This window comes from Sprattus sprattus, assembly GCF_963457725.1.
Source record: "Sprattus sprattus genome assembly, chromosome: 2".
In the NCBI taxonomy this organism is placed as follows: Eukaryota; Metazoa; Chordata; class Actinopteri; order Clupeiformes; family Clupeidae; genus Sprattus; species Sprattus sprattus.
Genome location: NC_137921.1, coordinates 4,716,033 through 4,737,193, shown reverse-complemented (window position 1 = coordinate 4,737,193; position 21,161 = coordinate 4,716,033). Strand labels below are relative to the sequence as shown.

General features: G+C 42.8%; 3 protein-coding genes across 4 annotated transcripts in view; 2 read left to right on the top strand and 1 right to left on the bottom strand.

The window, feature by feature from the left end:
- Window positions 1-6,682, top strand: part of iqsec1a (IQ motif and Sec7 domain ArfGEF 1a) — a 40,020-nt gene extending 33,338 nt beyond the window's left edge. Inside the window, exons 12-14 of one of the 2 annotated variants that reach the window (XM_080832401.1) lie at window positions 43-222; window positions 3,337-3,386; window positions 5,759-6,682. In XM_080832401.1, coding sequence (XP_080688527.1) covers window positions 43-222; window positions 3,337-3,386; window positions 5,759-6,451 — 923 coding nt within the window. In that variant the 3' untranslated portion in view covers window positions 6,452-6,682. The remainder of the gene's footprint in view (window positions 1-42; window positions 223-3,336; window positions 3,387-5,758) is intronic. The other variant, XM_080832402.1, reaches the window with a different exon arrangement.
- A 4,758-nt stretch (window positions 6,683-11,440) lies between these two features.
- gp9 (glycoprotein IX platelet) lies at window positions 11,441-13,312 on the top strand (the record flags this gene model as incomplete). Its single annotated transcript, XM_080832449.1, has 2 exons — window positions 11,441-11,576; window positions 12,592-13,312. The coding sequence occupies exon 2, from the start codon at window positions 12,593-12,595 to the stop codon at window positions 13,310-13,312; it is 720 nt and encodes a 239-aa protein (XP_080688575.1). The 5' UTR covers window positions 11,441-11,576; window position 12,592.
- A 4,105-nt stretch (window positions 13,313-17,417) lies between these two features.
- On the bottom strand, window positions 17,418-20,991 carry cnbpa (CCHC-type zinc finger, nucleic acid binding protein a). Its single transcript, XM_080832450.1, has 5 exons — window positions 20,907-20,991; window positions 19,315-19,453; window positions 19,135-19,200; window positions 18,760-18,958; window positions 17,418-18,435 (listed from the first exon to the last, which is right to left on the bottom strand). The coding sequence occupies exons 2-5, from the start codon at window positions 19,448-19,450 to the stop codon at window positions 18,318-18,320; spliced, it is 519 nt and encodes a 172-aa protein (XP_080688576.1). The 5' UTR covers window positions 19,451-19,453; window positions 20,907-20,991; the 3' UTR covers window positions 17,418-18,317.
- Between the last annotated feature and the right edge of the window lie 170 nt (window positions 20,992-21,161).

The following is a 21,161-nucleotide window of genomic DNA, read 5'->3' as shown; positions in this document are numbered from 1 at the left end:
TGTGTGTGTGTGTGTGTGTGTGTGATGGCGGCGGCGGTGCAGCGGAGCTGGAGAAGCAGAAGGGTGTGGTGCGTCCCAGCATGTCCCAGAGCATGTCAGGCCTGAAGAAGGAGGCAGGTAACGGTGGCATGAGCCGCGCCAGCCTGGACGACACCTACGCCATGGGCGAGGGGCTCAAGAGGAGCGCGCTCAGTAGCTCCCTGCGCGACCTCTCTGAAGCAGGTAAGGTCAGAGGTCACTGTGGATGACACAGCGCAATGGAGCCCTCCTCACCATTCTTACTATTTCTATGAGGATGTACAAAGAAGCTGAAATATGGATTGAGCAGTGATGCTTGGCCTCTTCGCAACGTTAGAGCCAGCTATTTTGTGCTTTAATAAAGTACATTTCTCGATTAGGCCTGATGTATGTTGGGCTTCACCTAGGATTCTTCTTAAGTTCGTAAAAATGGACACATTTTAGGTCCTAAGGAAAAACAGCAGTAGAGAAATGTTTGGAGTCGATGTGTAGTTTGTAAGTTGTAAAGAGTCCAAGCCACTATACTGGTGCTAGTACACTAATCTAGTTAGGTACGTCATACACCAGTACACTAATCTAGAAAAGTGCCAAATTAAGAACGACGTAAGGATAGTTAGGTACGTCATACACTAGTACCCTAATCTAGAAAAGTGCCTAATTAAGAATGATGATAGGATAGTTAGGTACAGTTTGTCATACACCAGTACACTAATCTAGTTAGGTATGTCGTACACCAGTACACTTATCTATTTAGGTACGTCATACACTAGTACACTGATCTAGTTAGGTACGTCATACACTAGTACACTAATCTATTTAGGTACGTCATGCACTAGTACACTAATCTAGTTAGGTACGTCATACACTAGTACACTAATCTATTTAGGTACGTCATGCACTAGTACACTGATCTAGTTAGGTACGTCATACACTAGTACACTAATCTAGTTAGGTACGTCATACACAAGTACACTAATCTAGAAAAGTGCCTTATTAAGAACGATGCAAGGTCAATCAGAGGGGCCAGACTTGTTACACACAATTAACGACAGTGCAAAAACGTCATATCGTGCCAGATGCGTATATTAATGATTAATATGTGCCATCTCTCTCTCTACAATGTTATAAATCTTGCCATGAACTTCCCAAACAACAGCTGACTCAGGATCAGCTGTGGCCCTGATCTGGCCCGGATCTGGCACATATCTGGCGGATCCATTGGACCTGCACGGGCCGGACTTGATCCTGAGTCACCTGCTCTCTTGTTTCCTGCGTGCTGTATACCTGTGATATTTGTGTTTCACTCTCATTCATCATACCCCCCTCTCCTCCTCCTCCTCCTCCTCCTCCACACAATCTGTCATATTTCTGTTCAATCCTTAGGGTTCGGAATCATGTTTCAGTTCAGTAGCAAATCATTGAAGCCATCGACCTCATCTAATGCCTCCACTCAACCACCAACTGAGCTTAATTGGGATCTGACTGAAGTCACTTGAAGAAAAGGTCAAAGGTCAAAAGGTCATCTCCACACAGCCATAAGCTGACGTGGGTTGATGTGTATTGGTCTGTTAGCTAGTAGTTAGCAATCTGATTGACTTCGTATTAAGATAGGAAAATAAATACTAGCTAAACACTACATTTTTTGTGTCTAATGGGAAGCCTAACTCTTTAAAAGAATTTGTTAAAATCACCACAAAATAACACCACCTTGACCACAAAAAAAAAACATGTATGCATTAAGAGCATAGTAAGTTTGTCATAGGTAAATTAGCATATAAGTGAAGTATCTCCCTTGCTCTCTTGACTCTTCTTATTCCTCCTGCTGATCCAGATTGGTGGGTTTTGACCATAAGCACTGTCAAGTTAATAATGCGCGTGAGACAGACTGTGTACTAAGGTTGACACGTTTAATCAGATGCTCACCCCGTATCTGACCCCCCGCACCCCACGTTCACCCCCTCATCCTATTGGTCCCAAGCCTATCAACATACGGCTTCCTATTGGTTAAACATACATGTCAATCAACTGTTATCAGTAACATTAACCAATAACCACAAGCGCAGGCAATGACAGCGACTCTCTTCAAGTGCCTCCACCTCAGATCACCATTCAGCGGCGCCATCACTTGGCCCATTCGAGATAATGGAATGAAATCCATTTAGGGGTCCAGATCAGTTCAGCCAGACACCATTTAAAGAGTTTACTTTCTGTGCTTTCACTGTCCAGTTGATGTAACTTCATATAATAAGCGACTAATTGTATTAGTTTGGGCTTTTCTTTTTGTTTCAGTTTTGTTTTTCAAACAAAGTGTTGTGATCATTGTTTCCCCCTCCACCAGCCTTCCCCTCTGGTAGTTTTCATTTTTTTTTAGGTCGTCCGCTGACGTTGTGCTCACTCGAACCAGGACGTGGCATGATTGGTAGTCAGTGTTTCCTCATTGGCTGCTCGGTGTGGTACACTCTGTGTTGAAAGCTTCCCATTGGCTTGAAGTGTATCCGTCTTAATCCGTTCTTTTGCTGTCTCAGGGTTCAAAGTTCAAAGCCCTGTCCTACAGCACATACACCACTCACACACATTCCATAATGATTGGAAGTGGACTGACTAAGTACAGCCAGCTCAGTGTAACTAGCAGAACTCCATATATTGCACGCAGAGCTAAAACCATGTCTCTGTTTAAGATTACTTCCCCCATAATGTTTTTTTGGCCAGTCAGCATTTTCTTGACAGCATTCCCATTGTGTACTTAACGAAGCCTTTCTGTTATCTCATAGAAATATTTTGAGGGCTTTTCTTCTTTTTTGTTCAACATTTCCATTTCAAAGGCAAAAGTTTATTCAATATTTTGGCTCAAGTTCTGGTTCCTTTTGTGCATAGAAACCAGACCCAGCTAGAGGAAGTGAAGCATTAAAAGGCTAAATTGAGAGTGGGAAGACAAAACCAGCATATAACAGCCTCAACATTATGGATCAGTCTACCAGAATCATTTTAAATTATGACTTGCACTTTTGAAACAATTTGGCTGTACAAAGTCATGTTTTTTAGCTCTTTATGATATTATTTCTCACACAGAAAGAGTCGCAGCCTCCCCTACAAATAATGCCTGCCAGATTACCCCCACTCCCCACCCCCCCATACACCCCTGAACACTATCACCACATTTATGCCCGCCCCAGTACCAATGTCCAGCTCCAGACTAGTTTGCTGTGTGCTCATGGTGCCCCTTTAGCACCCCCTAGTGGCGAGGGATGTAGACACCTGTGTGTGGCTGTGAGGTGTGCTGTCCATCTCTAATCTATTGGTATTGCATGTCCCGGGCAGGCAAGCGGGGGCGCCGAAGCAGTGCAGGATCACTAGACAGCAATATGGAAGTAAGTAGGAAGCAGTGGATGTCTTAGCAACCCTCTCTGTGATGATGTGCACTGTTTTTCAAAAAACAACAACAAAGAAACAGAATTTTAATTATTATTATTATTATTATTATTATTATTATTTTATTTCCTTTTGTTCGTTCTTGCACTCTTCCCTGCTTCATAGTCGACCAGTTCATCCTTTTTTACGATTTCATTTGTTTTTATATTTATTTAGATCTGTTTGTTTTGGTTTGGTTTTGAACGGCGCGTTCTCGATGCCTTAACCTGCCTGCCTCGGTTGCATGCATGCTGGGCTGGGCTGCTTGCCTCTGATGCTGGGCTTGCCTGCAGAGTGAGGGTCCTCACTAACGTCATGAAGCCCGCTCACCTGTCCTTGTTTACATGCGCATGACTACTACTAACCCCCTCCCTCTCACACACACACACACACACACACACACACATACTCACACACATTCTCACACACACATACGCATACACACACACACACACACACACACACATTCTCACACACACATACGCATACACACACACATTCTCACACACACATACGCATACACACACACACACACACACACATGCGCACACACACACACACACACACACACACACACACACACACACGTACACACACACACTCACACATACTCACACACATTCTCACACACACATACACACACACACACACACACACACACACACACACACACACACACAGACGCAGAGCCATGATGTGTCTCAGCCGTCTGGTGCTCACCCCCGCTCACTCACTGTGGTACACTCACTCATGTGTTCTGTGATCGTTTAATCCACCTGCTCTTCCTCCTCCTCCTCCTCCTCCTCCTCCTTCCTTTGTTTGAGTTCCCTATGGTTATGTACACACAAAGACAAAAACAAGATAGTGTTATTTTGCCCCAGTGTTGCTACACGGTTTCCCACTGAGAAGCCCTACAGCTGAACCCTGCCCGTCTGTTCATCCGTCGCGGTAGACAGGGAGGGGCAGTGGTCTCTGGGTGCGCTTAGTAAGGTCTTCCTTCTTCGGACTTTGACATGGATTTCATGAGGTTTTTCATTCATAGGTTTCATTCATACTTCCATATTCCATCCGTTTTTTGTCAGGTGGACAATCTGTGAGTTCTTCACTTCATTTCACACAAAAAAAAGCCGTCACCCCCCATTTGTCCCTTGGTTCCGACCTCAACCCAGTGTTCTGACCGAAATAAAGCCAAAGAAATTCAAATCCACCCTAGACGTCTGTGCACATGAGAACAGAAGGCGTGTACCGGAGTGATGAAACACATAGGGTTCAAAAGTGTGCATACCAAACTCTTAACCATAACAGACTCCTGCCAGGTTGAATGCTGAGCTGAACGTGTGAGTCTTGCCCCCTCCTTCCAGCCTGCATGACAGCTCTCTGCTCGAAGCTCTCTAACGAGATGCATGTGAAGGTTTCCCTCACCTGAGATGAATTCACTGAGAGCTTCTCAGCGACGACACACACACACACACACACACACACTCACACACACACACACACACACACACACACCCCTCTGTCAGCCTTCATGTTTTATTTTCTGACAGTCCTTAAATAAATGAAAGCAATCTTCCATTGTGTAAGATCATCTCACACCTCAGCTTTAGAAGTAGAACCTTGAAGATGGCATATATTGTAAAACATGTCAAATTGAAAACACACCTGCAGAAATCACCTGCATACATGAAAAAGAAGGACCTGAGGCTGTTTCAACACATACTCCATACTCCCTTCTGTAACGGTCTGGAGAAGGCAGGGCTGTATGTGTCACCATGGCTTCTACCTGTACACCTACACATTCCACACAGGTACTGGAACATAGAAAATACAAGCAGATTTCTTCATATTCCTTTTGTAAATCTTACATATTGACAAACATCTTTAATGTAAATACAGGCAAATTTCTTCATATTCCTTTGTAAATCTTACATATTGACAAACATTTTTAATGTAAATATAGGCAGATTTCTTCATATTCCTTTTGTAAATCTTACATATTGACAAACATCTTTAATGTAATTGCAGGCAGATTTCTTCATATTCCTTTGCCATTTCTTGTACAGTGGATATTCTTTCTTCCATTGACTACTCCATCGGCGGTCACATGAGTTGATTCCCAGTGCATTGATCAGTTGAATGGTTGATTATGTTCTTTTTCTGCATGCTTTGCGACCTTTGACCCCTTTCCACACTGTGACTGTTGACCTTCGCACCCCAGAGGCAGTGAGGTCCAGTCAGTCAGTCAGGCTGAGGTCAGCTGTCTCTGGAGGTCTCCTAGCTGGCAGACGGCACTGACAGGTTTATCCTCGTCCCTCTTCTTCCTCTCCCGCAGGGGTCCACCATTAGCAGCCCCCACATCCGCCGGAGGGTCACCACCCACGAGTGCTCCTCCCGCGGCCACCATCACCCCCCGGCGGTCCCCAACTCCTCCTCCCTCCTGGGCTCCATCTTCGGCAGCCGTCGGGGGAAGTCCTCCTCCTCTTCTTCATCACAGGGCCACCCCGGAGGCCCTCCTCCTCCGTCGACCCACCCGACCCTGATCTCCCACACGCCCCACCCGGTCAGCCTGCACCACACGGCGGGGCAGGGGGAGCCCCACGGGGGCGCGCACCAACACCACCCACATTACACCCAGGGGGGCGCCCAGAACCACCCCCCGCCCTACAACCACCACCACCACTACCACCCCCCCTCTTCGCAAAGCAGCAGCAGCAGGCAGCAGCAGCAGCAGGCCCCCCCACCCTCGCACTTCCACCAGCACTCAACTCACTCCTCACACACCCCCTCGCAGTACCCGGGCTACGGCTCGCACGAGCACTCACACTCGCACTCGCACGGCCATTCGGGCCATGGGCAGCACACGTCACGCTCCTCGCAATCCTCGCATTCCCAGCATGCACCACCCCTGCCATCGTCTCACCACCACCACCACCACCATCAACATCATGGCCAGCAGGGGGCGTCTGGGGGCCCGGGGCCCGGTAAGTCCAAACCCAAACACAGCGGCATCAGCACAGTGGTGTGACAGCCTGGTGCTGGAGCTGAAGGAAGACACCGAGTGTCGGGTGTCGGGCATCAGACGTCAGATGGACAGACAGACAGACCGACAGACAGTGAGTGAGCGACCAGGCCGCTGTGAGCTGCAGTTGTGGTGCAGTGGCTCCTCCCATGCAGCAGGGGGAGCTCTCACCGGCTGCATATCTGCAGGTTTCCCTAAAAAGCAAAAACAAACAACAAAGAAAGACTCCGGCTACTACTCCGACTCCTACCTGACTGGCCTCACTTCTCCAAAAGGACGTTCCCTCTGCTGGTTCTTTTATGTTGTTGTTTATTTTTTATTTTATCTGTTTTTTTTTCTCCCTACTCTCTCTGCAGGACGTACTACCCAGCCCCTTCCTCTGCCAAAGCAAATACAGTATCTACTCCCCAAGCAGCATTGCTTTTAAACATCACCATTCCACCAATTGTCATTAATCATCCCTTCAGTCCATCGGGGGACGGGTGGGAAAGGCATGTACAAACATGGCTGTCGTGGTTGTCAGGCGCTTCTAACTCTCACCTGTTTCTGGAAGCAGCTTCTTTCGTTTCTTTTTTTTTAAAGTGCTTTTTGTATGTTACTCACTGTAGGAATTTAATGTATTGCAAGAGAAAGCGATGTTATCATTTCACAGTGACTAGACCTAAAAAAAATAAAATAATGAACATCAGTGTAGTCAGTCACAAAAGTAGTTGTTCTAGTACTGTATTTACTGTGGATGACAGCTTTACATGTTGTCTCTTAGCAATCATAAATAAATGTGCCAACTATTAATGCATTATCTATTTAGTCAAGATTGCTTTGTGTACAGTATAGTGTGCGTAAAGTATTTTGTAGTATACTTGCAGTTGCAACCATTGTTATAATTGTTCTATAAAACTGTAAAAAGGCTAAGTCTTCTCAGAGTAATGTCAGATCTATGGTCACGGGTGTAATTGGACACATATGTGAGCCTCAAGTTAGAAGCAGCAGCAAGAGTTGAGTCTCTCTCGAAGCGAAAGTGGGCGTTTAGGATGCAGCTGAAGCCATTTTTGTCTGTTGAAGATCATAAGCAAATAAGCCTAACCAGGCAGAATAGATGTTTCATTAGACTGGCAATACGTCTGGCTGCCATGGCGCTAACATGCACCGCAGTGGAATGAAATACTACAGGATCGTTCAGATGGTAGGGCACCTTAAGTGGCATGACGTACTACAGGATCGTTCAGTTGGTAGGGCTGCTTAAGTGGCATGAAATACTACAGGATCGTTCAGATGGTAGGGCACCTTAAGTGGCATGACGTACTACAGGATCGTTCAGTTGGTAGGGCTGCTTAAGTGGCATGACGTACTACAGGATCGTTCAGTTGGTAGGGCTGCTTAAGTGGCATGAAATACTACAGGATCGTTCAGATGGTAGGGTTTGCTTAAGTGGAATGAAATACTACAGGATCGTTCAGATGGTAGGGCACCTTAAGTGGCATGACGTACTACAGGATCGTTCAGTTGGTAGGGCTGCTTAAGTGGCATGAAATACTACAGGATCGTTCAGATGGTAGGGCACCTTAAGTGGCATGACGTACTACAGGATCGTTCAGTTGGTAGGGCTGCTTAAGTGGCATGAAATACTACAGGATCGTTCAGATGGTAGGGTTTGCTTAAGTGGAATGAAATACTACAGGATCGTTCAGATGGTAGGGCTGCTTAAGAAAGAGGGAAAACATTCAGGGTAGTGTATCACAGAATACAGGAAATGGAGTTCTGTGAATCTCTGTGTTCTTCTGCAATACTTGGCCTGGGTTCTGGAAGGCGTTGTATGATTGCTATGCTATGCTATGCTGCGCAGATAGTTCTACTATGGGCCCGGGCGATCCCTTTGCAGTACCTGCATTTGTGATTTATATATTTTTTTTTCTCTGCTTGTTTTGTATTTTAGTTATCAACAATAAGAGACAAATGTTTTATACTTAGTATTAAATATTTTTTGGGTAAATATTTAATAGTAAATATAAATATTTCTTTTTTTTTCTATTCCCTACCATGCACAGAATTCTCACTGGGCCAGTGACTGAAAATAGTTTTTTGGTTCTTTTCTATGAATTATGATATCAATTTTTATCAGCTCATGTGCAATATGTTTATATTGATTTCCTGTTGGGACTCTCTTAACAAGCTATCTTTGAAAGTGTTCCTCCATTTTATTTAGTTGATTTGTTTTTCATTATGTGTTTGTTTCATAGTTTTCTCTGTGGCTTAACACACAAGTCCTCATTTTGTGAGAGACTTTCTCTTCTGGAATTCAGCAGAATGTCAAATAAGTGATACGTGCATGTCGTTTGTTATTGATGTGAGGCCAGCCATTGTTGGTGTTTTTATTTATTTTTGCTAAAATAAATCAGTGTTACCATAGCAACTAAGTGCAATCACCTTAAAAAAAAAGAAAAGAAGTCTGGCACTTTTCCTCATAGTGTTGAAACCATGTAGGATGTATCATGAGATGGCCTACAGGACACTCAGATGAGTGGTCGCATCCTTCAGGTGAAGCAGCGTCTCCATTTGCACACAGTACAGTTCAAATAAGAGTTCAGTAAAAGCACACAGAATACTTATTTTCTTTATGTGAACGACAGAGTTCGGGCAATGGATGTGGAAGCAATTCAATTAAATGATTATTCAAAATAAAAAGAAAGATATCATCAATAATATCACAGGGCTAGGTGTTATACAAATGTAATACAACAGTTCCAAGTTCTGTCAGGATTTGTCGGTTCCTCCACAAAGCTTGCAAAATCAGTTAATCTTGTCTTCACAAAACGTGAATCTCATGTCCATTACAACTAATTATCACTGTAACAGGAAGTGGTTGAAGGTATGGATTTTTTTTCTCTCTCCTTGGGGAATTATCAATTGAATGTCTTTTTTAAAAATAAATTCTGAATTATTTTCTATGGTCATATTTGGTGGTTTTGTGAAAAACGCAGATGGAAAAATCATGAAAGTCCACTTTGAGGTGTTTTTTGTTCCTACTAATGCCAATGGCCACCTCGCCCCAGCGAAGCACTGCATGTAACCAATGCATCCTGTTCTTGACTCACTGTGAGCAGACTAAAACTCTGCCTATAAAAGACTTTAATTTCCTTTACCTTTTGTTTTTTGTTTTTTTTTTACTCTCCAAGTTGTGATTTGCGGTTCCATTTTGAAATGGTGTAATTGAAGATAGGCATGCAGTTGGCATAGCTACATATCCATAGTGTAATAAAGGGACTTGGCTGGAGCCCACTTAAGGGTGCGAGTTGAGGGGCCTCGTCGTGTAAATAATTAAACAGAGAAGCAGGACTAGACATATCTTATATGGATTCGGGGGGAATGCAGGTCGGCACAGCAGTATGGAAACAGGGGACCAAGTGGGAAGAGTCTGCTTGTAAATAGAATGTATATAGACATACAGTAAATATATATAAATATATCAACAAGCATTACGTTATGTACACAGTCATATCAAGTGTGTATTCCTGACTTCTCTGAAGAGGGAGAAACAAAAATCCTGAAAACCTGTCTCTGCTTCCGTCCGTGTTGGACGATAATGCAGTACGCCATCTCGGGAAAACGGGACTGTTTCTAGGGATCACTGCCTCTCTCTCTCTCTCTCATGTTCATCCACAAGCTGCTACTGTTATCTCTCGAAAAACCCCACACCTTCACCACGCAGGAAGAGAGGAGGAAAAGAGTGCTGTCATTGTTATATGCATTCTGTTTGTGAATGGTCAAAGGAATTAAATCTCATCTATGTAAAACTTCAACTGTGACGGTGTTGAAAACGCAAAAATAAACAAATATATGACTTAAATAAATATCTGTCTCAGTTTTGCTTCAAGAATACACACATACTGTATATGCGATTGTTTGGTAGTTGGATGTAGTAATGGAACAGGTGTGGGAAGGTTTATGATCTAGCTACGAGCCCTAACGCGTTTAAAGTGCCATGCTTTGCCTGTCAGACGTGTTCACTGGGGTACTGTATAGTGCATCGGCAATAAACATTTGGCAGAACTCAAAGCACTTTGATTTATTTAATTCCAAAATGATTGTCCTTGAAGTTACAGTATGTCTCTTATTCTACACTGTCCAGAGCCACTCTGAGAATCTTGATTCAATTCAATTGTATTTATATAGCACCAAAAACAATGAAGTTGTCTCAAGGCACTTAGCAGAGCCCAGGGCCTCAACCTCCCTAAGAGCAAGCACAATGGCGACGGGCAAGAAAAGCCTGCTAATCAGGAACCTTAAGCAGAACCGCAGCATATAAGGCGTCGTTTACGCGCACACTAAGGCTGGGTAGAGATAGAAAAGGGGGGGGGGGGAGGGTAGTAGTGCAGCAGTAACGTAAAATCATGTCGATAGCGGCATTTACATACATTGCAGGAAAATGCTAGTATAGAGTATGTGGTAGAGAATGTATGGCAGTATGGTGGGGATCGGTACGTGTGGGCCGAGGGTTAGGGTAGATCGTGTGGAGAGACTATAGCAGTATCCCACAGCAACGATGGTCTAGACTAGGAGGGGAAGAAAAAACACAAAGTGAGTGGGTAGAGTTCGGCTGCCAATATGGCATATATGTAGATGTACTTGAAGGATATGGTGATGAGGAACAATGTTTCTACATCCATCCACCCATAAAACCCTATGTGACCACATACTGGAGAGACATATGTAAGGAACTTCTAAATATTATTCAAACTCTGGTAACCTGAACACCAAAGGACGTCTCAAACACAAGTGGGTTGTGACTGGGCATACACTCACACACACATGCCAATACGGAGGTTTCCCCCATGGCAGAGAGCTTTGATGAGGGCCTGTAGCAGATGATACCCTTATCTCTCTCCAACAGAGAGGTCTCCCCTAAACCATGTGACCCCACAGTGAGCTGTCCCTCTCCTATTGGCACCACTGATGGGCGTGGGGCGATTTGAGAAGAGAAGCTCTAACAACAAGCACGGTGCTAGCGTGGAGTCATCGCCTCTGTTAAATTGTACTTGTGAGCAGTTTTCATCGCTTAGGAACTATTGTTTGAAGTAGCTAATAAGCATGAGTGGTCGACAGGAGGACCTCTGCATTGATTTCCAACCAAAAGGTAGGGCGTCGTTGCACACCCGAGTCTTTTTTGATCTGGATTAACATACTGCTAGGCCAGGATCAACATGCAGTTTTCACTCAGGCTGTGACCTATCCTTTCTCTGCTGCTTTCTGTCTTTGTGTTAAACACATAATGTCAGAAAGCACTTGGATGGATCCAGCCCTGATAAGGTCCAGATGGGTCCAGAGTCCAAGTTCTAGCCCTTCAGCAGTCTGGAACATTCTATTAAAATAATTTGTCAACAATGTAAGATTCTAAAGTTCCATGTAGTTCCATATAGTTCATGAACCCAAATCATCTTTAGAATGTTAATTCCACAATATTCTAAACACACTGGTGTGATGGTACTTGCTGAAGAGTTAAAATCTGCTGCCATTTTGAATACCCACAGTTGTGTTCAGAGTTGTGTAATGATTACCAGTATCTGAATACCGTCATAGAGAGTACATGAGAGGTTACACAAATATGGATTGTGACGTATTTGTTAACAATAAGTATTGCTGTAATCATCATTTTGTTTTCAAGTTATGTGTTGCAGTCACCTGCAGGTACAATACGTTTTACATAGTACTATTTATATATAAAATGTATACAGCAGCTTTGTACCACATGATGCTTAAAATGTTGGCAAAGGTTGGATTGACAAATACATCAGAATAGCAAAGGGGAAAACAGATGTCGTCATAAAATAAGAAAACAAAGGAAAGCGGAACAGAATTGCTTCCATTTGCTACAAGGTTCCTCAAACTATCTTTCAATGATGTTCATACGCTTCACCCCTTCATACGTAGATTAGTCGTGGAGGAGGTAGAGAAGTCGTTTAGTAGTCAGAAGGTTGCTAGTTTGATTCCTCACTGTCGAAGCATCCTTGAGCAAGACACTGAACCCCCTAATTGCTCCTGATGTGCAGTGTGCCACCAGTGTAGATGTAAAATGTATATATTCATCCTTGTAAGTCGCTTTGGATAAAAGCACCTGCTAAATGACTAAATGTAAATGTAAATCCACACAGGATGCTCTTTGGCGTGGGGATAGTACTCCTTGGTCTCCTGGAGCTGTCCAGCCCTGGAGCCGTCCCTAGCCCCTGCCAGTGTTCTACCCTCCGGGCCTCACTGCTCAGGGTGAACTGCAGCTCCCAGAAACTCACAGAGGTTCCTCTTGTTCCCGTGGAAACAGAGGAACTCCACCTTCAGAATAACCTCATGACACGCATTCCCGACGGGTACTTCGACACACTGCAGAACCTGAGGATGGTGACCCTGTCAGGGAACCCTTTTCGCTGTGACTGCGGGGTCCAGTACCTGCGTGGCTGGCTGCTTAAAAACAGGGCTCTGATTCCAGTGATGCCAACCTGTGCCAGTCCAGATGCCCTTGCGAACAAAGCCATACATGAACTGGATAACTCCGACCTCTCTTCCTGTAGTCCAGACCACAGTTGTCCTGGTGTCGTTTATAATGCCATTCTGGGATTCATGCTGTGTACTCTGATTGCCTTACTGTTCTGGAGCCTTAGGCTGGCAAAGGACTCAACGTACATACTTCGGATTTATGAGAGACACGCTGGTTTTGAGGCGGAATCGCTTAAGTCCCGCAAACCAAAACACAGGAGGACGGTACAGAGAGCTGCCGATATGATGGACGAGCTGGAGCAGCCTTTGCTCAACATGGAAATGCTGCCGCAAATAACTGATGTTTTACAAAAGAAACACAACATAAAGATCAAAGAAGTATGAATGAACCTTTTATACATGAAAACAAGACACTTCTAGTCTGCTGGTATTATGATATCATGGACCTAGTTTGTTTACTTTTAGACTCTGGGCTCAATGTGATTTTAGTTCATTGATACCATGGTTTTTGTACTCAGATCCCAAAGCACTTTTTGAATAATGCTTAGATTGCCATGAGCTATGGGTTGGGTTTGGTTTTGGAAGTGTTACTTCCTGTCCTCAGATTCTATAGGACATTATTTCAAACTAACAAAGGGTGTCTAAAAGTATCATGAACATGCAATAGAACTGGGTAATGATCAAACAAAACAGATTATTGTATACATACAACTGGTATGTGGTATATCTCATTTCATTATTCTTTCATCTGAAGTTAAATGTGCAATGGGATGTACTGAGAAAATAACCATGAAAAAGAAAATAAACAATAGATAAAGACATGTATTTGCACAGTTTGGAGTGTCGACATGTACAGCTTGACAACTACTCCAATCGACTGCTGACTACACACTCACAGCTGTTCTACTACACTGAGCAAAACGCAACAAGTTGAACTGAAAAAAACACACCAATACAGTACCTTTTCCATGCTTGCAAAAAGCTAATTTCTCTCCACTGCCGTGCACAAACACATATCTGTAGCCATAGTCATGTGAAATCCATGGTTAACTTCCTAATGCATGACTGTATACATACAGTTTTTCATGATATGAACTGAACTGCAAGGAAATCTCGATGTCGTTCTCTGTTGCGTTTATATTTGGTTCTGGAGGTGTTGTAGTACACACACAGTGCCCTCCAGGATTATTGACTGGTTATTTGATGAATGAAAAAGGCTGATGAAAATTTAGGTTTAAGTTAAGTTGAACTCGAATAAAGAAAATACCTTAATTCTAAATGAGCCAATTGCCACAAGAAAAAACTCACATGTGATCATAAAATAGATTTTATTCCGAAAGACATGTGACTCATGTGAATTATTGACTAAAAAGGTAAACAACGACCAAGTTCCAGCTTCCTGGCATGGGCAGCCAGATTCTGATTTGAAATCACCTGGTACTTCCTGGAATCCATACTGTCACGTATGCGATCAAAACACTGCCAGGGCCTTTTGGGGGAGAAACAGCCCCACAGCATCACAGACCCTCCCTCCACCATATTTAAAGCTTGGTTTTAGCTGATTTCCTCTGCAGCCATCTTTATTTTTCTACGCCAAATCCACATTAAGTGTTTGGAGTCATTTTTTATTCGCAAGAGCTCATCTTTGTGTAGTCTGACCATGGTACCAGCTAGAGTCAGCTTCTTTTTCTGTCTGTCGTTTTCAATTTTTTTTGAAAAAAATAAGCAGTATTTATTGTTACACCAGGTTTTATTGCTCTTAGCTTGATTGTTCTCTCCCTTGTACGTCGCTTTGGACAAAAGCGTCTGCTAAATGACTAAATGTAAATGTAAAGTGCCAGTGGCCTCTGCCACACTCCAAGTGGTTTTCCTCGTGACAAAAAGATAGGAAAGGCTTCTGTCTGGCATACCTACAGTTTGCTGGCCAAACAGTTTGTTGACATGGAGGTGACATTTTATTGTAGATTTGGAGACAGGTTGACCCCAAAATGCTTCCATCAAACTCTTTTTTGACACTGTGGTCTTTGGAGATGTTGTTCTACCTCTCTGACCATCATCCTCACTGTAGTTGCTAAAAGCCATGCAATCTCATACTGGTTCATGATCATTTAGATGTATATTTTTTAAACGTATACTAAAAATAGCTCTAGTTGGTCTTATGGTCATTTTAAGATGAGCAGCTATTTTCTTGTGTCCATTCCCTGGCTTGTGCAAGTCAACACACTTTTGCCTTATTGCAATGAAATGCTCTTGAATCCTCCCCATGGTGATTAATGAGAAAGGGATTTGGGCCATGTGTCTCATTTTCATGCCCCAGTGAAACCAGAAAACATTAACGACAGCTTTACATTTCCTAAACACTTAAGTTGAATATGAGTGGAGATAATACTTCATTTACATTCCTTAAGTAAAATCGTATTTTTATTTAATGGTTGCTTTATTCACAGACTTAACTTCGATCAAATAAATATTTGTAATTTAATATCAACATTAATAAATAACGCCTTTTCAATCATCTTTAGCAAGGGTGCCAATAACTCTGTAGCATGAGCATATTTAAAGTGACCCATAGTGTGTTCTATTTGATTTCTATGTGTCTCTTTGGGTTTTCTATATTTCTGTAAATCAGTGTGCCTTCAAGAGGCACAGGTCATAGTATCACATATCTATGGGGGAGACGTGCGAGGAATTTAAAAATATACAACGTGCCACCTTTTGGTCATTTTGACAGAAGAGAACGAACCTCAATCGTGAATTAAGATATGAGCCAACAACAGCACATGAAAAGCTAAAATAAATGAACAGTGTACAACATCACCTAAATTCCTTCGACAGAAATGAACGGTATTGATCCGTACACTACTGCCTCGGGTTGCGTTTGAGTTGCTTACGTTGTGACATTGCATTTGGTGCAGGGGCTCTTGAGTGTAAGCTGAACCACCTTGATTGTGAAGACATGAAATCTGGTCCGAGAGTGATTCAAGCGCGGTAGCAGCTGCCGCCGTAGCATCTGTCACAACATGTGGGCAGTTCATCGCAACCGCGACAGGTTTCGAAGCGATCAGCTGGCTCTTTCAATCTTGTCAATCTTTCAATCTTCAATTGTTGGTCGCACCGAGCACGCGTTTCTTCCATAACTCTCACTTCTTTATACTGCAATGGCGCGGTTCTGAGACAATATATCGCTTTTGTTTAATATCAAAGGCATCTATTATTCATCTCATTCTCCCTTGTCGCATATGACGCCAAAGGACATAGTTATTCTGGATTCTGAGCAAGCCATAATTCCTGTTCTCTACGGAAAGTAAGCTAAATATTGTAATAAAATTCACTGCACAGAATTGCCAACATCCTTCAAGGAGCCACCTTATATATCCTTTTGTTTATATATGGTTTCAGACATGAGACCAGCCAGAGATGTGTATATTATTGGGGGCTTCATTGATTTATTTTTTTTAAACTTGAAATACTTCCATGGATTTTTTGATTAAGTTTGTTTCATTGTGGTTCATACATTGGGTAACAGATGATTGGTAATGGCTGGCCCTTGTTCTGCAAGTAACGTCTTAAAAAGCAATTTTCTCATCATCTGAAATCAATGGAAGGCAACGGGCACCAAATAAGGTCTCACCGACACCAAATCTGACAACTAGAAGGGCTGCGGGTAAAACAGGAGCTTTTAATGGGCTGTCTATATTTACTCTGCACATGCCAGCAGAGCTGACCGTCTTCCTAAGACAGGGTCCCCCCTCTCATTCTAGAGACAGATGCCACATTTTTCAGATTACTGAACTGGCCTCTCGCAAGGCTGCCAAAGGCACCCATAACAGCGCATCTGCATGGAGCAGTTTGGAATGAAGGGATGACTACTGCTACGGTTATTGGGAGATCTTGTGCTGTAAACCTTTAAAGTAACACTACGTAACAATTTCACACTTTTGGAGGTACGGTTTTATAAGCAACTAGTTTTGGAACCATCCTTACATACATTTTGATAGCATATGGTCATGTGAAGGACAGAAACACTTGCATCTTTCCCACTAGCCAACCAGGATATGTCTTAGTAGTTCTCTGTTCCGGGCTGGAATATACCCTGCAAAAATGGAAGAAATGCTTTCACAGCATGACAGCTGTTTCTAACAAAAGACACCAGTTAGTGTGTCGGAAAGCTACGATCAGTGTCAGCTGGGCTGTTGGTGGTGTTTGCAAGGTTTTTGCATGCCTTTAAAGGTAGTTAGCTTGCTAGTTTTGGAACAGAACTCCTTATTGCTCCCGTAAGGCAATGCAAAAGGAAAAGTGCATTTGAAACAAGAAATCTACGATCAGTGTCAGCTGGGCTGTTGGTGGTTTTTGCACGCCTTTAAGGTAGTTAACTTAGTAGTTTTGGAACAGAACTCCTTATTGCTCCCGTAAGGCAATGCAAAAGGGAAAGAACACTCAGACAGGAAATGAGACAAAACAAACAAACAAACAAACAAACAAACCAATGTGTTGTTTACCTTCCAACCTCCTCCAGGTTTATTGATAGTTTAAAATTACATTTTATGTTTCTAGGACTTCAATTGCATTTTCCTTCTGACTTAAAAACTGAGTACAAGCAAATGATATTTTTACAGTAGTCTTAGTGATATTGTACAAAAATAATATTTTTGATTTCTGTGAAAACATTCTCCTTATGCAAATAACTGCTAATTTCACAAGTCATTCTGTAATTCTTGATGTTTTTTTTCCTCTCCCCCCCAAGGCAGACGTTTCCTAAATTGGCTTTTTTAGAAAGTTCAACCTTGAGCGTTTAACAACCAAAAGGTTTGCTGAACTTGCAAACAAGATGACCTTTATAAAAGAACTCACGATCTTAATATTCCAAAAATGTTATCATTATCAATATGTTATGCTTCTGTTAATGCCCGTTTCAATGCATACTGCTTGGTGGGCCCAGATTAAGATGGATTGAAAAAAAAACAAAAAAACTCATAAGCCAACTCATTTCCCCACTAAAGGAAAAAAAAAAAAAAACACACTTGGAAGTACTGGCTTCCTAACTTCCAGTTCATCTTGCTGAGGCACGCGTCGTCTTTGAGCTCAGACGACCAACATAGCACTTTTGTCCCGTGACGTTGATCTCTGTTCACCAGTGACATTGAAGGGGGATCTTTAACAAAGCATTATACAGAACACCTCTACCAAACTAAACAAACATTTTTTTTTTGTATTGAATGCAGAAAGATTTTTTTTTTTCCACCCCTTGCTTCTTTTGTACATGTCAAGAAGCTCACTGGCCTGGGACTAGCCTCTGATTGCCAACCTTTGGCCAATGAAGAGGATTCAGAGAAAAATAATACAACCAACCATCAATCAGAAAAAAAGGAGGGGCATCAGAGGTAACCGTTTATGCGGTGGCTTCGATGGGGCACTCTTTCGCCAGGTGGCCAGTCTTGCCACAGTTGTAGCAGTTCACCTCACTGGCTTTGCTGCACTGAACAGCAACGTGGCCTATCTCACCACACCTGCAAACAAATCACACACACACAAACTCTTCTTCAAACATCTGGTTACGCAACATCAGTCTTTGGACACGTTTACGATGCAGTGCACGATTCTGGTGAAAGATTTCAGCTCAAAAGTTTTCAGGACATGTTCATGGTTTTCAGTGTGTGAACTAAAAAAAAATAATTGACAGCTAGAGGACCATGGGGAGCAATAGCAGAAATGAATGAAGTGCTTTTAAATACTATTGCAGACTGCACCTTTAGGCAACCTTTCACACAGCTCCACAAGACAAGACACACAAGAGCCTGAGGCAAAACTGTTAAAAAGGCTTTAGCGGTTACCTGTAACACTTCACTTTGTCACAGAGCTTCTGGATGTGACCGAAGCCTCCACAAGAGTAGCACTTCTGCTCGTTGGCATGGTCGCAGTCCCGGGCCACATGGCCAGCCTTGCCACAGTTGTAGCAGCACTGCTCCCTCTCCTTCCTGGGCTCCTTGCAGTCCCGGGAAATATGACCACTCCTGTGGCAGTTGTAACACGCTAAAAGTGGGGAACAAACACAGAGAACATGTTGAGTATTACACTTTTAAGACTGAGAGTCTTGCATACTGTTACTGGCAACTTAACTCTTATTCTTGTAGTACATCACTCTAAACTACTACTAATTCCACCTCTCCCTTTTCACAAAAATATACTTGACAAGTAAAAACACTCACCGTCCTCGGTCTGTTCACAGTCCCTGGCAATGTGTCCCTGTTCTCCACATCTGTAGCAGAAAAGATCTAGACGAAGAAACAGAAAATGAATTACCGAACATTAAATGATATAAACACTTATGGCATGTCACAATATTTGTCAGGTTTATATATATTTAAAAAAAAAATGTATTCTCATACCCTTTCCTCTTCCTCTGCCCCTGCCACGACCACCACCTCCACCACCACCTCCACTACGTGCTCCAGCATTGGGGCAATTCTTAGCCCAGTGCCCAGAGCGGCCGCAGCCGAAGCACTCACTGTTACTCATTTCCATGTTCTGTGAAGAGGCAAGTTACATGTTAAATTGAGGAAAAAAAGGCACAACCAAACAAAAAAGTCTATTGGTAACAAACATTTAAGCGCAGTCATTGGATTTCTATCAAAGCTAAGCTAATACTACTACTGCAACATGATCACAGTTAAGTTGGCAAGACAGCTGGACAAAAGCAGTCCAAATGCAGCACACTTCCAGAATCTGCTAGCTACTGTCTGCCTTACCTATTGAAGGCAATCCATCCTCTTGGCATGACATAGCTGGCTAATGAAATGAAGATTTAAAGTAAGTGCTTAGGAGCCGACCTTTTAGACTAATTAATATACTTATATATATTTATATACTAATAAAATGTTCTGTAATAATTAGTAATGGTCAAACTGGATGTGAATGGAGAGAAAACTAGCTGACCTACTTCCATGCTAACTTAACTATACCAGTTTCATTAGTTAGCTAACTATATAATGTCAGAACAAGGGAATCTAAATTGTCGGCTAACTTTAGCTAGCCAATAGCCGTGGGCATACGGCAGTTGAAGAGCTAAGCTCGCAGCAGCAATTTCTTTCGTAATAGTCGCCTTTTTCACGAACAAAATTGAACCAATATTGTTCTCGTTGCAGTGGGAACAAAGAGTAAGAAAATGCAACAAGCTATCAGTCACAATTTGCGACATAAATCACTTGAAGCAACGTGCAAGCTAGCCAACATGGTGGGCCCAAAAATCACGACATTGGACACATGGCACAACGCTAACTAGGTAGCATCATTTATAACGAGCTGTCGTCGTCGTTTCTTCGAGGAGTATCGTTACTATTTGTGATAAATATCATTTATTTTAGAAACTTGTATATCTTGTTCACAACGTACGGATACAAAATGTTCCGCAATTTTAGTGACTCTAAAGGATTCGGGAAGCAGTTAGCCTAGCCACACCATGTCGCCTTGGTGTATTCACTTGGGTTGATTAGCTAATGTTAGCTCACTAGCCAACTTAGCTAGCGAAAATGAAACGTGCGGCAACAAAACTCATTTAGCCATATGGTTGCATCAGTAGGCATGTGCACCTTAGCCGTCCAACCACAGTAGGGCCGCATCGGCACTTAGCTAACGCTAGCAGGCTAACTAGCGATAGCTACATAGTTGCTCTTTGGACATGATCGAACTTCGTAATCAGTGAACGAGTTGCTTTCGATCTGTACGCATGGAAATGTAGACGTGACATAATATAGTTTACAATGCATTAAATCAAGCCCAAGTCTCATTTTAATACGAATGCTTTCCCGCGCAGACACCATAGGCCACAAGGCCAACTGATATGCTCTGAAAACCTACTTCCGCGTACGAACGATCTGATTTCTAACATTTTACACGTCTAACTTATAAACACTTTTACAAAAGAAATAGGCAACAGAAAATGAATTCAATGGCCATAAGGAACAGCATATGTTGTACTCACCTTTTGAAGGCTAACTAGCTACGTGACTCACTGCTGTTTACTCCTCCTCTCTCCCTGTGCGCCACATGCGATTTGCGCATGACTCTTTGGAGTGGCGTTACATCTAACCAGTCAAAGGTTACCGAAGGCTCGCCTACGTAGATTTCTTTTAACCTATAACAACAAATGTTCTCGGACACCACCTCCATATAATGCCAAATCGCAGATAAGGGAAGAACTCTGTAACGCCCTTTTTTTTTTTTTTTTTACAGCTTT